The sequence below is a fragment of the Periplaneta americana genome, chromosome 7 (assembly GCF_040183065.1).
Source record: "Periplaneta americana isolate PAMFEO1 chromosome 7, P.americana_PAMFEO1_priV1, whole genome shotgun sequence".
In the NCBI taxonomy this organism is placed as follows: Eukaryota; Metazoa; Arthropoda; class Insecta; order Blattodea; family Blattidae; genus Periplaneta; species Periplaneta americana.
In genome coordinates, this window is record NC_091123.1 from 172,536,027 (window position 1) to 172,556,432 (window position 20,406).

The 20,406-nt window shown below is 36.6% G+C and overlaps 1 protein-coding gene across 6 annotated transcripts in view; it reads right to left on the minus strand.

The window, feature by feature from the left end:
• Positions 1 to 1,023: 1,023 nt before the first annotated feature.
• The window catches only part of LOC138703729 (scaffold attachment factor B2-like), a 90,518-nt gene continuing 71,135 nt past the window's right edge, over positions 1,024 to 20,406 (minus strand). For 5 of the 6 annotated variants that reach the window (XM_069831854.1, XM_069831850.1, XM_069831851.1 and 2 more), the window contains exons 16-17: positions 20,050 to 20,239; positions 1,024 to 3,098 (exon numbers count right to left, since the gene is read on the minus strand). In XM_069831854.1, the coding sequence (XP_069687955.1) occupies positions 2,891 to 3,098; positions 20,050 to 20,239 (398 nt within the window). In that variant the 3' untranslated portion in view covers positions 1,024 to 2,890. Of the gene's footprint in view, positions 3,099 to 14,628; positions 15,488 to 20,049; positions 20,240 to 20,406 lie in introns of those variants that run through there. The other variant, XM_069831855.1, reaches the window with a different exon arrangement.

A 20,406-nucleotide genomic window follows, 5' to 3' on the forward strand; every position in this document is an offset into this window, starting at 1 on the left:
TTTCATAAGGAAAACTATCCAATTCGTCCTGATCATCCTGACCATCAGTAAACTTAACATCACTGGTCAGCGTTAAAACTCTAACCTAAATTAATATTTGAGGAGAAAAATTCGCTCCGGCGTCGGGGATCGAACCCGGGCCCTTGGTTCTACGTACCAAGCGCTCTGACCACTGAGCTATGCCGAATTCAATCCACAGCACCGGATCGAATCCTCCTCCTTCAATGTTTCCCTTTGTGGCCTGACTCCAAGTTAGCCATATATGTTGACGTATATGTCCAATGTCAACTGCCATTATATTAATAGCGCACTCAGTTGAGTGACTTGTTTGGCTGGGATTACGCAGTTAAGTGCACAGTAATCTGTACAGACATATGCACTGCAGCTATGAGAATATTATAGATTTATTCATTTGTCATACAGAATAATATCTGTAATATTGACAATTAATATTTGAGGAGAAAAATTCGTTCCGCGGAATCCTGGCCAAACAAGTCACTCAACTGAGTGCACTCCTAATACAATGGCAGTTGACATTGGACATATACGTCAACATATATGCCTAACGTGGAGTCAGACCACAAAGAGAAACATTGAAGGAGGAAGGTTCGGTCCGGTGCTGTGGATTGAATTCGGCGTAGCTCAGTGGTCAGAGCACTTGGCACGTAGAACCAAGGACGCGGGTTTGATCCCCAGCGCCGGAGCGAATTTTTCTCTCCAAATATTGTCAATATTACAGATATTATTCTGTAGGACAAATTAATTAATCTATAATATTCTTACCTAAAGTTTCAAGACACGTTTCCTTTGCAATTCCACAAACGCAATAGAAAACATTGACATCTCTTACTTTTCTCTTCAATTTATCTTTGTGACAAGTAATTCTTACATAATGGTACAGAAAAAATGAATCTGAATTAATTTCATACATCTAATACAGAAACCCAGCACTTTAAGTGGAAATAACAAACCATGACTCATTTTGCTGAAATTAATTTCAATGTACTGAATAAGGTGAAATCATACTCTTTTGCAAATTTATATTAAAACAATAAAATGTAGTTATATACACACAAAATTTCAGACAATTGTTCAACATCTTATACATGAGAAAGAAATCACACTACTACAGTACAAATTAAATCTAGTTCTGTCATCTCTGAATAATCTCGCAAGAATCTGCATATATTAGGCAAAGGTACATTATATTCTTTATTTATTTTTCAGTCAATAATTGTACCTTTGAATCTTTGGACTGCTCGTGCAAAGACAATAAATCTAGTCAAAATATAAGAACTGAGTTGAACATTAGGAACAGAAACCCAGAACCCTTTTCCCATTGAAGTACAGTATTGTCAGACCATCGGATCTGTGCCCCCGTAAGATATTCGAACTGAACCCTAATTCCTTCTCAGCCTCGGTAATGCATTTCTCTCCCTGCATTCCTATCTCTCTCTTTTCTATCTCTCTCCCTTTCTGTCCCCCACTACTCACAATTTTGGCCTTCTTACGGGACAGTTTACAATATTTGCACTTGCAGTCCAGTGTTGTCAACTCAACATGAATACTGTAGCACGGAGTGGCGAAAGAAATATTATTAAGCAAGTACGTAATAGCACTTTGCGATGAAAAGAAACAAATCAGGCAACGAAAAGAGCTTATTTCAATTGATTATGTATTAAAATGACTTACTTAACTAATACTAATAATACAACATTTTATGTAATTTATATAGACAGGTCAGAACTCCTAATAAAGAAAATCAGGAGAGAGGGAGTCTGTGCAGGAGATGAAAAGCTAAAATCACCAGAGAAGAACAGACCAAGGGAACTTTTAATTATTGCAGATGATATGAACCGATGTATTTTAAGAAGAAAGATACAAGAATTTTATACCGTTCAGAAAGAATTTTCAACATTGAAGAAATTACTGAAGCTTGCGAGAGAAGCAATAATTTCCAAGGTTGGAGAGAAAAACTACGGAAAGTGATTCGAGACATGGGATTTAGGTTTAAAAAATTTAGAAATACAAGATGTATTTTGATTGAAAGAAATGATATTGTAGCATGGAGGACTGGTTATTTATGACGCCGTTTGACGGAAGTTTGGCAACATCCCTATTCGGCAAGGTTCGTGGCCTGCTGTTTAACGTGGTGAGAGGAAAGAGGGTGGAATGGAGTGAGTACAGGCGTTAACTTTTCCAAGAACGACGACAGCGCTGAAGGGGCACAGATCCGATGGTCCGACAATAACAAGGAAATCTTCACTGTAGCATATACGAACTGAACAACAGACAAATTCCACAGCACAAACAAAACTTTTAAATGCTCCTGAACATTTCACAAGAATTATGTATTTATGGCACAACTTTTATCAATATCATACCATCCTATGCTTAAGTGTTATGTTCAATAAAATAAAGTGAAATGTAGTAGGAAATAAACAATATCTTAAAGATGAGATATTTTATTCCATATAACTAGTACTACAGCAGCACACAGACAAGGGAATGAAAAACTGGAAAGCAACATTTTCAGGATTCACATCAACATGCACTGTATACTGTTATCGGTCCTGAAAATGTTGTCTTTTGTACTACACATTAGATGTGCCCCGTAAGTAGCGTCGCTGTCTTTATCTGGTAAAATAATTCACACGCTTCAGGAGTCAATCTTAACTTTCTAAAATGCTGGGGGCATGTGACCAGTAACAACAAATTAAACACTACCTGTAAGATTATGTCTTAAACCTGCTTTGGCCACAACTGTTGAAAATTGGTGCTGTAGTCAATAGTCCCCAATCTGATGCAACTCAGCATTCAAGAATTGAATTCACATAAATCACTTATGGAAAGAGAAATCACTACACTGTATAAGTGTAATATTCTCTACTCAGTATTTGCGTATTGGACCCATTGATGGTTTGTACGCATCAAAGCGATCTCCACCGTACGGCCCGCCACCACTAGACATGCCCATATTCATGCCCGACATGTTCGGCGCCACATTCTGAGGACTGCTGTACATGGAGCCTGGCCCACCCATTCCTGGACCTCCACGTCCCACTACACCCATTGGACCTCCACTACCAGTCACCCATCTGAAACAAAACAATGTCTCACTCGTCTTGTGCCATCAATATGGCAGGAAGTGCAGGAGACAGATTTCACACTCATGGGCTTACAGCACATCTGTTCCTCACCATGTGTGAAATAACAAAACCTTTGTACAACACGCATATGGGCTATTCCATATGAAATCGATCAGTCAAAAACCTCGCATTTTTTAATATTCTAATTTTTTCCCTATTTATCCAAGGTGCTGAGGAGAGTGCATTATCAAAAATATACTATCGAAAGTCAAACGGTTGTCGTACTATTGAGCGACAAATTTAGCGTATTTTATAAAAACAATCCTCTTTCAGAGCTCAGAACTCTGAAACCATTTACTGCAGAACATTGAACGAGAGCTCATTTTGAAGTTGACATTTGGTAGGTTATGATAAGAAGTAATCCTTATTTTTATTGTACAGAGAGAGACAGATAATCTGATTTTACTTACTTTTAGGTCTTTTCCCCATTTGTAAAAATGTAAAAAATATTGAGAAAAAACCTTGCATTATTAAGAGGGATTCGGCATTGTTTGCTTAGTGACTCTGCAATAAGCTTCGAGGGTATTAAATAAATTATTTTCACACACCTAGACTTGAACGGCGCAGTACCACAAGCACTGGCTGAGAGCTGAAGATAAGCGAGCACTGGGCATCATTTTACTCCTGTGTTTATGAAAACTTGTGATAAAGCTAGCCCAGCTATGACTGCTAGATGACACATCACGTGTTTGTCTCCTGGCCTTGCTTGTCTCGACTACCTACAGTCAGCTGGTTAGTTCAAGCACATACTATTTATTTTTTTTTTTATTTGATATTTTCAATACTTTATCAACGTCGCACCAGTAAAAAATGTGTGTTTATTTGTACTTTCAATGCGGAATCTAACCATATATATTAAAAATATTTTTTCGTGGACAAAGGCGTCTTAATGAAGAAAACTCTAAATTTCTCAATTTCCATAAAAAGTAAGGAAAACTGTTTACATGTCAATATAAACTATAATTTCTCAGCATCAAAATAAACCATGATTTTGATCATTGGGTGAAAGGGTTTCGGAGCCACAACAGTTTAAAGTTGCTAATTTTATGAAAGTTCTGATGCCTCAAACTTTGCACAAAGTATTGTATCACAGTTGTCAACGGACAGAAAAAGTTTCATTGTATTTAAAAATTGCAAGGTCAATTTTCTCTACATTTCAGTCGATTTGATATGGAATAGCCCATATACTAAATCTTTAAAGCAGTTTTGTAATGGGAAATACATCATCTTTCAATGGATACCAGGCCACTGTGGTGTGCAAAGTAACGACATAGCAGATGAAATAGCAAAAACTGCATTAAACCTTTTACCAATGCCACAACCTACAGACAGAATAATAAATAATATTCATAACGTGATAAATAAACAATGGACAGGAGATTGGTTACATGGACAAACAGGAAGAGCACTATGGAAAATTTTGAAACAACCCAACAATATTAAAATCTACTGTGATAATCCCAGAGATACTAATTTTTGCTGCACAGGCTACAATTGGAACACCGTGTTACGAAATCTTATCTGCATCGATTTAAATTATCAGTCACCACTATGTCAAAAATGATTAACAGAAGAAGAAACAACTACTTCAATGTAATAGCAGCAACCATAAACTGCTGGAAAGAATGAAAAACCACTCATTACGTGAAATCCTCACCAATCCACAGCTCTGGACAATTACATACTTGACTTACAGTGGACATCGTGTAATCAGCTTATAGCTGGACACACGTATTAAGAAGTAAAGTAGTCTTGTTTACACTTTCATTATAATGTGCCACTCGCACTGCAGAAAATGTGAATAATTACAAAAAATAAAAAATAAATTAATAATGGTGAGAAGCAGTAAAAGGTATAATAGTTATGTATGGTACTTGTGAGGTAAGTATCTTTATTGCACAAGTGGAAAGATTTAAGCACAAGGCATCTGTTTTATAAAAGAAAATATGTTGAAAATAAGTCATATGATCAAATATAATGGCATGGATTTTAGAATCGATACGTGTTCTAAGTAGGTTATGATGTAGGAGGCCATGAACAGTGAAGAATGGTATCTAAGCCATTGGATAAAATTATATAATTTTAATATATATATATATATATATATATACATTTTTTTTTTTTCAATTTAAACATTTGAAGGGTACACGGGAATAACGATCAAGGTGCATTTTAGAAAGTTTCGAGAAAAACGAATTTTAAAGTTCAAGCACTCAATACTTTGTTATGTGTGTATTTAATAGAAATTGACGTAATGGGATGTCAAGAACGATGATTTCTTATTACTAGCTGATAGTACTTCTTTCCCACTATAAGATAGCATTATTAACTCAATTTCGATTTTTGATGGCCCTTGATCATTTTTCCCGTGTACCCTTCATTTGTTTTCATCTTTTTCAAGTTTCAGGGATTATTTAGAAGTGTTCATGGGACTAATGTAATTAAAATAATTTCACATTTTACTTCTGTAAATTTAAGAGGAATATTGAAACATAATTAATCATCGCGTCTGTTTAGCTCAGTTGACTAAGGCGTCTTGTTAATAAATCCAACTTCGCCGGTTCGAGTCTCCTCGCTTCCCAAAAGGTAAATTACAAAAAAATAAATAAATAAAATAAATAAATAAAAAACATTAGATATGGATGTAATGCACAAATTACGATGTAGTGATGGAGGATGTCAATCAAGAAAAGATTAACATTTATCTGCCAACAGTTGATTACTTCAAAGCAAAATACCAGCTTGAAAACATTGAGGTGATTGGTCTTCTTATTGGAGCTCGTGGTGTGATTCCCAAATTCTTTGAAAGCTTCAGGAAGACTTTTGAACTATCACAGACACTTACTACTGACATCATAACTTCGGTTTTGAAATGCTCTTGCCAAATTTTGACTCATCATATTCACTCTGTTTAATTTCTTTTTCTTCACTTAATAATTCATATATGTTTATTTTAATTTTCTGTCAACAAAATTTATGTAAACATTTAATATTGTAAAGTTCATGTAGGAGAGTATACCGAGTCCTTCTGGGCTACCTCCAATGGGAGGCAATTAACAATTTAATTTTTAGAGACATCTAGTAACTAATATATTAAGATGGAAAAGTGATACATGTGCGGTCCTGGGTACTAGGAAAATACTAATGAACTGTGAGGTAAAGTTTATTTCACTAGTGGAATAAAATAATGTTGAATAAAAGTCTACTGTACAAATGCAAAAGTATTTAGTAAATGCAGGTTTTTTGTTATGGTCATGGATAAAGTAATAAATGCCATGAAAAATGAATGTAGTTATTCTTTTGCAGTATTTTCAACAAAGTAGAACTTACTTTTCTGAAAATCATGACACACAATTCGTAAAAAGTATTTTGGAATTAATCCATTAATTCGTTCTTAATAATTTTTTTTTTTTGGCTCTACATCTCTCAACAGAAAAAAGGTACACATCCATGAAAAGAAACATGAAATAGACTATATGCGCCATCAAAATACTGTACACAAGACTGTCTTATTAGAAAAACTGAAGAGTGATTAAGAAATAATATATCAAATATATTTCTTTGGTTACTTCATAGGAGAATCATATAAAAAGCACTTCATCTCTTCCAATATGTACCTGTTTTTACTGTTGTTAACTACGTACTTGAAAACTCATTGTAAATGGGGCAAGAAATGCAAATCAAGAGCACATCTCATCACAGTAATGAAAATATTTACAGATGGAATGGATCTGAAATTTATCTGCAGATACTTAGTATTATCCTACAACAATATCAAATCGTAGCAAACATGATCAACTGGAATCATACATGGTGTTCCATTCAAACCTCCCACATTTTAATTAATGATTGCTAAATAGGTATACCAAATTATGGAATGCAAGCAGTTTCCTAAAAGGGAAACTCAAAGAATTTTTATTTAATAAATTTGAAGATACTGGTACATTTTAATTAATCTTTGCTAACAAGATATACCAAATTATGGAACGCAAGTGGTACTAAAAGAGAAACTCGAAGAATTTCTATTTAATGAATTTGAAGTTGATTGTTCACTCACTATGTTGCGCCACAACTGCATAAAGCAAAATGGCGACTCTGCTGCAACACACACAATCTGTATGCAGAGAGAAAATCAATCACTATTACCGGAGAGAATATAGAGATGCATGTGATGGGAAAACATTGAACTGCCAGAATACTTGGCAAATTGATTTACACGAACTTCTCTGATATCCTGCTAGAATTTCTTCCATTTTATCTTCTGAAACATATGATTTGAAGGCCCATTATTCCATATGTGATGTTTACTGTTAAAGTCACCAACTATGATAAACTTGCGATCAGATGGGATCAATTGTTCTATTGTACATTACTAGGTTTAGGCCTGGAGATATACATACTTTGACAAGTGAAAATGAAATATTATTTTGAAGTAATAATTTTGTCCTAATGTATTCAATTTGGCCTTTAGATTGTTGTTTAGATTCAATTACATGAATGGAGTTGTGGATCATGGTAACAACACCTCCACCCCCTCTATCTTCACGAAACAGATTACAAATTTTGTAGTCAGCAAATTTGTAAAATTTTAAAATATCAGCAATCTGAAAAGATTCTTGTATGCATATTATAGAAGGCTTTTTGTCCTGAACTTCTTGCTTTAATAAATCCATTTTGTTTCTTAAAGACCTAGGCCCGGTTTCTTCAACCTTTGTTAAATTATAACAGTGTGTTATTCCATTTTAACTGTAAACTTAACAGTTGAAGCATTTCTTCAACTACTGTTAGTACTAACAGGCTGTTAAAACCTATGTTAATTTAACTGCCCAATTTCATGCAGTTAAATAATTTAACTCTCTGTTAGCATAGAAGTATCCAATATGGCTGGTGCGTTAGATGCTGAACTTATATATCTGGATTATTTAGAAAATGATATCCATGAATACTTAAACAGAGCGGATGATTTCTGTGATTTGACAGACCAGAAGTTCATACAAAGGTATAGGCTATTTTCTACCAAGCCTCACTTTTCGTTTTCAACTTAGATCCGTTTGTTTGTTTATTCTCATGAATTGGTTTATACTGGGAAATAATTTCCAGCAGGTTTCTTTCGAAAGAAGAGAAATCAGTCCCACGATTTCTTTTTGTTCCAGTGTTTTTCATTTCATAATAGCAATACCAATACGCCGCTCTACGCTATTGTGATACAGACGAGGAAAGAAGCAGAAATCAAACCTGAGAGAATAGAAAGACTTCTATTCTTTCTGAATCAAACAACGGAAACAAGCGAGAATCGCAATTGTCAGAGTTCAGAAAACAGAAGTGAGCCTATACTTGGTTATAGGTTACTGTTAAACTCTAGAATCTCTGGTCCTAACAGAGAGTTAACAGAATGTTAAAATGTGAAATGTAAAGACGAAGAAACGCAATATTTTTAACAGCAATTCATACTTTTAACTTACAGTTAATTAACACTATGTTAGGTGCATTATAACAAAGGTTGAAGAAATTGGGCCCTAGAGTTCCATTGTAAAATTTTTTAGAGTGTCTATATCTTTTTCGTTAGTGTTGCCTTTTCGTTTTAATTCTGGGCCTTTAAACGTACTACCCAATGAGACATGGAATTTATTTGTTTTAGCCTTATTTTTTTATATTACAGAGAATGAATTTTGCTCCTGCATTGGACTGACACCATACTTCAATCCTTTTGGTATTATATTTGCCTCTTTGTCTCATTATATGGTTCTTTTCAATATTAAATTTGGCTCTGATTGACTGGACGGTGTGACTTTTGGTGTTCCAAATAAGTACTTTAGTACGATTCTTGGCATCTCTCAGTGCAGTCCCTACCCGGAGATCCGATTGAGGGACTATTTTACCTCCGGAGACTTTTACAGAGGGACTCCATGAATATAAACACTGAAAAATATAGTGGGACTGCGTTGGTGGAAATGCAGCTTATCTGGGTACCTCTTTGTTACTTGTTAGCTTAAACAAGTTTAAGCCCCCTCACCACGACAAGGTGAGTACCCATCAGTACCAGTTGCAGAAGACACAGCCTTGCAGTATATATTGACTACACCCCAACTCTGGCTACTAGCAACAGGCATCTATAATGAACACCGATCAAAATACCCCTCATTTCTCGTGAAAAACAACAACTGAATAGACTACAGTGGACTATAGTGGACTTTATGTTGTCAGCAAACAGCTGGATACATTAAGAAGATTGATCTTCTGAAACATGTTGATGAGAACCTCCGGACTGTTTTTTAACACTGCCAGTTGCCAGAAACTTCTCACACCATGCCCTGATGGTTTTCCCCATCATTATTTTACATTTACTTCCCTTTCCACAGAAATCTTCTAATACAAATATATTGTGCCAGGTAATCCACATGTTGAAGGAAAATTTGTGCAGATTTATAACAGAAGTAATAAGCAAAACTAAGTTTTTTCTTAATTCGAAATTTTCTCGGGCTTCCAGCCAGGTCATAAGTTGGTGATCCACCGACGTTTCGAGAATGTTCATCTTCCTCATCTTCAGGGTTAAGTGATATCTGAGGGTACCTAGCTCCTTAATTTATAGTGCCAGAGGGAGTCAGCCGAGGAGCTGTGCGCCGATTGGCTGTTATTAGTGCGGACCGCGGCGAGAACGTTGCCGACGTGTCGTCTTGCTTTGTGCTTTCCGGCTGAATGACCTTGGGTCTCACGGTGGGCTCGGCGGACGAGTTCTCTGCTGATGACGGCCCATCGTCCAGGGATCTACTGCATCCCGTATGAATGTGATGCGGCTTACATTGGACAGACTGGACGCACAATAGCGACGCGTCTTTCGGAACATCAAAGAAGCATCAGATTAATGCAGCCCGAAAAATCCGGATTGGCTGAACATTGCATTGAAAAAAGCCATAGGGCTAATTTCAATAACACCGAGGTCCTGGTAAAGTGTGCGGACTATTGGGATAGAAGAGTAAAAGAAACCCTGGCCATAGCGGCGGAACGCGGTAACCTGAACCGGGACTCGGGTCTCAAACTAAGCGCGGCATGGTCACCGGCTATTAAATTTCTCACCGCCTGGACGACGGGCCGTCATCAGCGGAGAACTCGTCCGCCGAGCCCACCGTGAGACTCAAGGTCATTCAGCCGGAAAGCACAAAGCAAGACGACATGTCGGCAATGTTCTCGCCCCGGTCTGCACTAATAACAGCCAATCGGCGCACAGCTCCTCGGCTGACTCCCTCTGGCACTATAAATTAAGGAGCTAGGTACCCTCAGATATCACTTAACCCTGAAGATGAGGAAGATGAACATCCTCGAAACGTCAGTGGATCACCAACTTATGACCTGGCTGGAAGCCCGAGAAAATTTCGAATTATCACGTCGCCAGGAAAGCTTCAGTAGTTATTTTTTAAGTTTTTTCTTATTAATATAAGTACTCAATAATAAATTAAATGTTTTCCTTTTATAAACATCACCATAGTTAATGGAGAATTGTTTAGCAACTACTTCCTTCTATTCATATTTCATATTTATTACAATGAGTAATTATTTCCCAACACTGAAGTTCCCTTTCCCAACACTTGAAGAGAAAGATTGTTTAGTACAGAATTATTACTTTACAACATGTATATTTAGAAAAGCTGCAAACATGTCTACTACCATTCTGCATTATGTATTCCAATCAACAACGGGAATTTCAAGTCCAGTATGATCAATTCTCACTTTTCGTAATGTTATCTACATAACTGTCACCTTTGCTTTTTAACTTTGCTCTACAGCATGCCATTGGGAGGGTCCAGGATGACAGAGAGGGCCTGGAATTGAACGGGTTACATCAGCTGCTTGTCTATGCGGATGACGTGAATATGTTAGGAGAAAATCCACAAACTATTAGGGAAAACGCATGAATTTTACTGGAAGCAAGTAAAGAGATAGGTTTGGAAGTAAATCCAGAAAAGACAAAGTATATGATTATGTCTCGTGACCAGAATATTGTACGAAATGGAAATATAAAAATTGGAAATTTATCTTTTGAAGAGGTGGAGAAGTTCAAATATCTTGGAGCAACAGTAACAAATATAAATGGTACTCGGGAGGAAATTAAACACAGAATAAATATGGGAAATGCCTGTTATTATTCGGTTGAGAAGATTTTATCATCCAGTCTGCTGTCAAAAAGTCTGAAAGTTGGACTTTATAAAACAGTTATATTACCGGTTGTTCTGTATGGTTGTGAAACTTGGACTCTCACTCTGAGAGAGGAACATAGGTTAAGGGTGTTTGAGAATAAGGTGCTTAGGAAAATATTTGGGGCTAAGAGGGATGAAGTTACAGGAGTATGGAGAAGGTTGCATAACACAGAACTGCACGCATTGTACTCTTCACTTGACATAATTAGGAACATTAAATCCAGACGTTTGAGATGGGCAGGGCATGTAGCACGTATTGGCGAATCCAGAAATGCATATAGAGTGTTAGTTGCGAGGCCGGAGGGAAAAAGACCTTTAGGGAGGCCGATACGTAAATGGGAGGATAATATTAAAATGGATTTGAGGGAGGTGGAATATGATGGTGGAGAATGATTAATCTTGCTCAGGATAGGGACCGATGGCGGGCTTATGTGAGGGCGGCAATGAACCTCTGGGTTCCTTAAAAGCCAGTAAGTATCGACATACTTGTTAATTGCTGGCCATATAAAAACTGACAACAAAACAGACTAAGTTTCCATTTATTTGCGGAACATCAGCCAGACTGTGAATGGATTCATCTCATGCATTTTGCCGCCATTAAGCAATATGCTTTAAGGAAACATTCAGGACAAGTTCGCCAAACTAAACTGAGCAACTTCTTTGTTAAGTAGACATGAAAATATGTAAGTACTGTGCTGTAATGATTTTAAAACTGTAAATCTACTTAATTTAAAATATTTTACTATTAATGTACTATACTGTAGTTAACTGACATTCACTTAAACATCATTATACTGCAGCAGGTGTAAAACAGTATAATGTGTATGACTTGAGGCTTTCCCGGTGTTTGATGTAGAATAACTCTTCTCAGGTTCTCAGCCAGGTGAGTTGGAGATTTGCTTCCAAGCTTCAGGTTCTCAGCCAGGTGAGTTGGAGATTTGCTTCCAAGCTTTTGACGGCTAGTTCTGCCATCTTCTTCAGGGAATGAAGTGATGTGGGACCATGTCTAGCCGGTATATATGCAATAGTAGGGCTTCCCGCTGTGGGCCAATCAGGAGCTAGTTCCTAGTCCCGACCGCCAGGCGCATTCTGGTTGGTGGAAGCGGTAGCCAATCAGGAGCTACTTGCTGGTCCCGACTGTCTGCCGTGTGCTGGTAGTCTAAGCATATTGATGGCAGGTTTCAATGCTGTGCTCAGCTGTAGACCCCAGTCTCTGTTGAAATTATTGCCATCTAGCTGGATTTCGATGGCTTCCTTGATAACCTAGTCCCAGTAACCTGATGTCTTGTCCAAGATGGTGGTGGAGCCGAAATCTATCTTGTGACCAGTTTCTAGTTCCACAAAGATCCAGAACTTGCTGAGACCAGTTAATGACGACCTTGGTCTTAGGATACCTGGTGTCTACAGAATACCTTGTGAGTGTGGGAAATGCTACATCGGGCAGACGGGACGCACCATTATGAAACGCTGCAAGGAACATCAACGCAACATAAGACTATATTATCCTGATAAGTCTGCAGTAGCCCAACACAGCCTAGAAACTGGTCACAAGATAGATTTCGGCACCATCACCATCTTGGACAAGACATCAGGTTACTGGGACTTTGTTATCAAGGAAGCCATCGAAATCCAGCTAGATGGCAATAATTTCAACAGAGACGGGGGTCTACAGCTGAGTACAGCATGGAAACCTGCCATCAATACGCTTAGGCCCAATTGTATAAAACTCCCTGACTAAAGATCAACTTTGATCGAAGATCGAAAAGTGAACCGAGTTCAGACACGTCTTCTATTGTATAAAACTTTTCTGCGATCAATCACCTTGGTTCAAATGCAATCTAAGTTCACGTGAAAAGGATTTGGCAACATCGCATAAACAGGTGAAATATGTGATGCGCGGACCATGTTGTACAAGTTTGTTCAATGTTGTCAATCTAGCGACTTTAACTCTATTTCAATAAACATTTCTTTTAACTTTTGTATTGCTTAAATAGGGATTTAGTGACCTTTTTAGCACCCCATAGTGACAAAATTTAATCTTTCTTTGTTGATAATGAGAAATCTTGCGACTTTACAACTACTTTTTGGCGACTTTCCGTACACACTGTTGGAGACACTGGTTTATTTGTGCAATGTAAATAATGGCGGACAATAAGAAGAAGGTTGACTGTTCTCCAAATTGTTACCATGTTATGGTGTTTGATACTGCTAAACATAATCAAGCTTTATAAAACGACAAATTGAAAATTTATGAATGTACCTATCACATCCATTAATAATTAATGGTTGTTATAAACATAATGTAATTATAGGTTATGTTATTTGATACTGCTGAACACGATAAGAGCCTTATAAAATATAAGATTGTTTGTGTATTAAGGTAAAAAATTGAAAAAAAAATATATAAGTGCAACTACCATATCTATTAATATTAACGACAATGGTTATTCTATTTGCACAGTCTGCCACTCGTATATTTGAAACAGAAAAGAAGTAACTGAACTTGGATCACCTAACTTAATCGGAGAAATTTCTTCAGTCAAAGTTGACTTTAGTTTGAGACAAATTAATCTCAGATTAGACTTTATACAACACAAAATTCCAAGTTCAGCTAGAACAAGGATCAATTTAACCTCTGATCTAAGATTAAATGATTTATACAATCGGCCCTTAGACCACCAGCACATGGCAGACAGTTGGGACTAGGAACTAGCTCCTGATTGGCCTGCAGCAGGAAGCCCTACTATTGCATATATACCGGCTAGACATGGTCCCACATCATTTCATTCCCTGAAAAAGACAGCAGAGCTAGCTGTCGAAAGCTTGGAAGCAAATCTCCAACTCACCTAGCTGAGAACCCGAGAAGAGTTATTCTAGTATAATGTGGTTTTACTCTAAAAGGAAAATATCAATATTAAGTGACATAATGAAATATTCATACAATTTGCATGAATGCTACAATTACATACTGCTTGAGTTTCCGTAATTAATAAACAAGCATGCAAATGCATCTATATTCTCTTTAGTACATTACGCAATATAATAACTTAATGTACAGCCTGCATTAATGATTACAAAGTATCAAAATTTTTTTATTTTGTAACTAGAAAAATATATCATGTAACAGTGAATGACAAATTTAAAATTTACATTCCTTTTTAATCAAGACTGTTAAGTGAAAATGACCATTATTTCAGACTATACAAGCAATTCCTACTTTAAAATTAGTTTGAAGCAAATAATAAAACGAATCAGAGTTTTAGAAGTGTAAATTCAATATAAGAGAGTCACAAACTATAAAATGTTTATTGTAAATTAATAGTAATAGTACAATGCAAGGTATCAAGCAACACTTCAACAAAAAAAAAAAAACTTGCAATCAAGTGTTTTAAATTGAACAGGCTTACAGTTAACATTTGCCCAACACAACAAAAAAGCCATGTTCGCTGAATATGTGGATTACTTTAATTCAAAAGAATGGTACATATTTGGAAAAGTTATCATGGAAATACAAAATAACGATTTTAAGTATGTCACAATTATGTAACAGATGGAAAATATAATTAAGGAAGGAGAACTGAATTTAGAAACAAATTAACATAATGGTATACAACAAAGTTTGGCAGAACATGGGTTGGACAAGGAAGAAACAGGAGGATAATGAGCTGAAAACTTTATCTGCACGGTTTTCTGAATGTGATAAGCAAATGTTTACATTTATTTTCATACATGTAATAAACTATATTCAGAAGAAGTGTTCTATTTTACAACATTTTACTTTCATGTGATGAGCGAGGGAGGGGGAGAATAATGATTTATTAGAAATGACAGAAAATGAGATCACTTTTAACTCAATTCTATTCAACGGCCATAAACATTACATTTGTGGCATGAAGAAAACATGCAGATGGCCATATGAGTAAATTGAAAAGTATATATATGTGTGTCTTTTTCCACACCCAGTACTCAAGCTGAACTACTTGGGAGCTGAATCTCTTGTATAACAGTGCAGAGTGTATGCAAGAGTTTGTTTTTCCAGTTGCACAAGTTGTGACTACATTCTCCAGCCACCCAGTTCATCTTATTTGACACCACTGAACTTTTTTCATATCTGTCTTGGTTAACACGTTTATACCAATGGTATATCTGAAAATACGGCATAATAATACTCATTTTATTCAGCTAAAAATAAAAAGCAAGCACTAATTCCTATTTTATAAATCACAAGGAATCCCAGTATGGTGCATCTATTTCTAACACAAGCAGTTCCCTTAATTTGTTAAACAGCTGACATTCAATTTACAATGCTAACATTATCACAAAGAACAATTATGCAGGGCTTGGGAAAAGTGGCATAAGTCAGTTTCCACGAACCTTTTTTGATAATTTATTGACAACTTACACTGGTTTATGTCGATTTGATTTTCTTCTGTATGAATTACTGTAATGGGAGAAATACTTATGTATTTTTTTCCAAGCGAGCAGATGTTCCGTAAGTTGTCAATAAATTATTAAAAAAGGTTTGTGGAAACTGACTTATGTCACTTTTCTCAGGCACTGCAGAATTATACATCAATAATTAAATTTTCTTCCATCAAAAAGGTTGTAAAAGAAGTTGAATTGAAATAAATTCCAGTGAATTTTAAATATATCCTTACACCCCTCATATGAAAACAATCTTGACACAGTTTTATAAAAGTATTAATTATACAATTTCACACTTTTGTCGGAAGACTGTGAGAAGAAAAGAAATTTCTTTTATCAAAAATTGGCAATGTCAACCAAACACCCATTTATTTCGACATGCCGACAAGTACAATGATAAATGCAGGTGCACTGAGCATTTTAATGAAGCTCTTGGAAGCTGAAAAGCTAGTGTACAGTCATGCTAGCTGTGACTGCACACAGCAGCAAACTCCTGGCATATTGTGCATTTAAGGAAAACTCTTTCTAAAGAAGACTTCCCAAAGTGAATGCACATCCGTGTACAAGAAAGGGGTGGGAAGAGGCGGATCTGATGAAGGACTGGTTGAAAACTGTATCAGAACGAATTCCATAAGTTCTGCTTCAACTGGATACTTTCATGGTCACTTACTGTAGTTGACAGCATAAAAAAAAACAAATAACACTAAAAAAACTTGAGTTATTATCCCAGCAGGGCTTACGTCAGTTTTGCAGCCAATTAAACATCTCCACAAACAGAAGGTTTTATTTAATAATTGAGCAGTTTGGACTTTTTCCATTGTTGTCAAAAATATATGAACACACAACGCTTCGAAGAGTGGATCTCTCTTAAGGTACAGTCACACGTCGCTACTTTTGCAGCGCTGCAGTACAAAAAAACTCCGCAACTCTCATACTGAGACGTGTGAACAATGGTGCTACCCGAAAAGTAGCGGATGCCGAACCTGCTGCCCGCTACTTTTCCAGGCTGTGTGCAGCTTAAAAGTAGCGACGTGTGAACAGGGTTCTCAGGGTTGCAGCCACAGCATTTTTGATATCGGTTTTGTTGAAACTTTTGCTGCAGTTGCAACCAGTGTTAAAAATGTTATGTTTTATTTAACGACGCTCGCAACTGCAGAGGTTATATCAGCGTCGCCGGATGTGCTGGAATTTTGTCCCGCAGGAGTTCTTTTACATGCCAGTAAATCTACTGACATGAGCCTGTCACATTTAAGCACACTTAAATGCCATCGACCTGGCCCGGGATCGAACCCGCAACCTTGGGCATAGAAGGCCAGCGCTATACCAACCTGCCAACCAGGGCGACTGCAACCAGTGTTACCACCCAAATGTGCCAATGATACTTTTATTGTTTGGATATACTTTAATGTTAAATGTGATGAAAATAAATTATTTTTAACAGTTATTAAATACACAACACAGTCTGAGCATAATTGCTGACGATATAATTCATTTTTAAAATTTTCCGTAGTGTAGTTCCAAACAGGAGGGTTGCCAACATTGATTACGTGAATATATTGTTGGTTATCATTTAAGTATATAGGCGTTTTTAAAAGCTTTATAGTAAAAATAAATACTAGATACGACAGAAAAGCAAATAATAGATAAGTAAGCTTTCGCATGAGTTTATTAATAATGCGAACATAACCACAAAATGTATATTGAGAAGTCAACACGAAGATGGAAACCTGCAGCATGACTGCGGCTACAAAAGTAGCGCTTTGTGTGTGAACAGACTCGCAACCTCCAGTTGCAACTTTTGCTGAACTCAGGTTGTGCAGCACGAAAAGTAGCGTGCAGCATGCTACTTTTGGCTTACGTGTGAACACTACACACAACTTTTTCAGCTGCAGTACAAAAGTTGCGCAGCAAAAGTAGCAATGTGTGACTGTACCTTTAGTCTTCAGGTGAAAAGGACAGTCAGACAGGTTAGCTGTTTGTAACGATCCCCACAGTAGATTCCTTTTTACCTGAAGACGAAGAGAGCTCCACTGTTCGAAATGTTGAGTGCACATATATTTTGGCAACTAGCAAAGGAAAAAGTCCAAACTCTTCAATTATTGAATAATTCACTGTTTCTCTCCCTCCCCCCCTCCAATTCAGATCAATAGAAGGTCTTATACCAACTGGATTCTGAAAAATGTGCATGAGAAAACGAAAACTAGGCCTGATCCTTTCCGAAACAGTTGAAGAAGACTGAAAACTCCTGTGCATTTGACGATTCTGAAGACGATCTTCTATGGGAAGAATGCAAAGAAAATGAATACCCAGACCTACTAGCAACAATGATGGCAGTGACGACAACAATGAGGACAGTCTATGATTCAAGCAACAAAGAGTTACCCCCTCCATTTCTTAAATATTTTGGTGAAGCATGAACAGATATGAGTATTGAAAACAAGGATTTTCATATTTCAGATAACTACTTGTATTTAACCAGCACGTAACCAAAGACTAAGCATCCACTGCTGTAGTGTATATGATCCTTGGTATACTGTCCACGCCCATTTTCCACATGACAGAAGTACAGTATCTTCTACAGGATGTTAGCAGACTTTTGTAATGGGAGTAGTGAAATTTAACATTGATTAAAGATGTAACATTGTTTGCTTTAAATAGATATCTCATATTACGTGGCATGAAAATAAAATAGCAGCTTCCTAAACCAATTGATTTTATGAAGTTCACGCCTATTAAGACCCAAATTCATAACTAAAAATTGAAGGGGAGGGGGAAACAGGATCTTATAGTTGAGTAAATATGTGCTCAGAAAAATATTTTGTGTATGAATGAAGAAATTGAAATCAAACACCTAGAAGCTTCAGACTCTCCAAAGAAGGCTTTCAAAACATTGGAGTGGAAAATTTTAGACTGGATGAATAATTTAAACTAGTAAGTTCATAAGGACCTATGAAAAGGAGATGGCTGAAGACAACTTTCAAGATCTAATGCTCTCAAAACAAATGTTTCCTTAGCTACCAGGAGCTTCAGAAATACCTAATTTCGTAAGATTATTATTGGGGGGAGGGGGGAATTCTTACAGGACCACTCTTTTCGCAAGGTGATATACAGTAGAACCCCGATTATCCATCACCCTATTAACCAATTGTTGAATTATCCGACTGTCCTCCTTTTTTTGTTGCAGAAAAAATATTGAATACTGCACAATGCATTAGTACGTATTTTTTTTTTATAGAGAGTGATTTTAAAAGCCTTTGCCCTTACACATTATGATCTACTGTTCGAGTGACCTGTTTAATTTCTCTGCAAAACGTCCTTCAGAAGTGCAAAATGAATACATGTTGTGCTAAGTATCGAAGAGAAGTGCATATAATTGAGTGGTTTTGGAAAATTGGAACTGTGGTTCATCTCACACCGGAATACGAGATTGGAGTTACAACTGTGCGAGATTTAATAAAAAAAAAGGATAAAGTATATAAATTACTTCAATCTATGACATGAGACATATACTTTTCCTATCTTTATACAGAAATCCATCATAGGAAGTTTCCTTGACCCTCGGGAACCCATCATTAATTCATTCATACTGTTCTATCACTGCAAACCCAGCATTCTCCAGTCTTTCTATTTTCTACCTTTCTCTTAATCTCCGCATATGATCCATACTTAATGCCTTCTATTATTTGATATCTTCTTCTGCCCCGAAATCTTCTCCCGTTCACCATTCCTTCCAGTGAATCTTTAAGTATTCAGTCTCTGATCCAGCCAATTCCTTTTTCTCGTCATCAGTTTCAGCATCATTATTTCTTCACCCACTCTTTCCAACAGAGCTATTATACTTAAAACTTCTGATCCACTACCTAATGTGTTAAAACACATGACCACAGAGAAAATTACGAAACTGCATTATGCAACACTTAATTTATGAAATTCTTCTATGGTACGGATTATCCGATTTTTTCGATTAACTGTTGAGCCCACCTCCTTCATTACCACGGATAATAGAGGTTCTACTGTATTTCATTCATCTGATGTTGTAGAGTTGCCAATAATTAAAAATAAAGTTAACATGCTACCACCAACTCATGCAGTTAAATTTGTATGAATGCGGATGGCAAATATAATATGGAAATTAATGTATTTAATAAGGACGAAACAAAATTAATTCTTCAGAATAGCTGGCACAAGATAGTGGGCAAGAAAAAGTTAGTTTAAAATTCAACATGGGAGCACCAATTTAAGCAGGGATTTAAATAGTACTTGAAATATGCATTCACACTAACCTGTCTGAGGCTCCAGAATCCATGGGCCGTCCCCAATTTTGTCCACTGTCAGTTTTCTTATCATTTGAAGGGCCCCAAGAATCTCGTTGAGGAACTCCTCCACTTCCCATCGAACTGAAAGGTTTAACTGCGGGGGGACCACCACCTGCATGCCATGTGTCACCTGAACGATCTGTATACCGACCGTCACCTGTAATGCGAGAGATAAAAAGTGAATTTAATTTTATCAGTCAAAAAAAAAAAAAAAGATATACTCAACTGCTGACATCATTACTTCTTGCATTTATGTGAAGTATATTCCCATTTGAGTTCGTGTCTTCCACATGACTACTAAAACACACAAAGAATGATATTGTA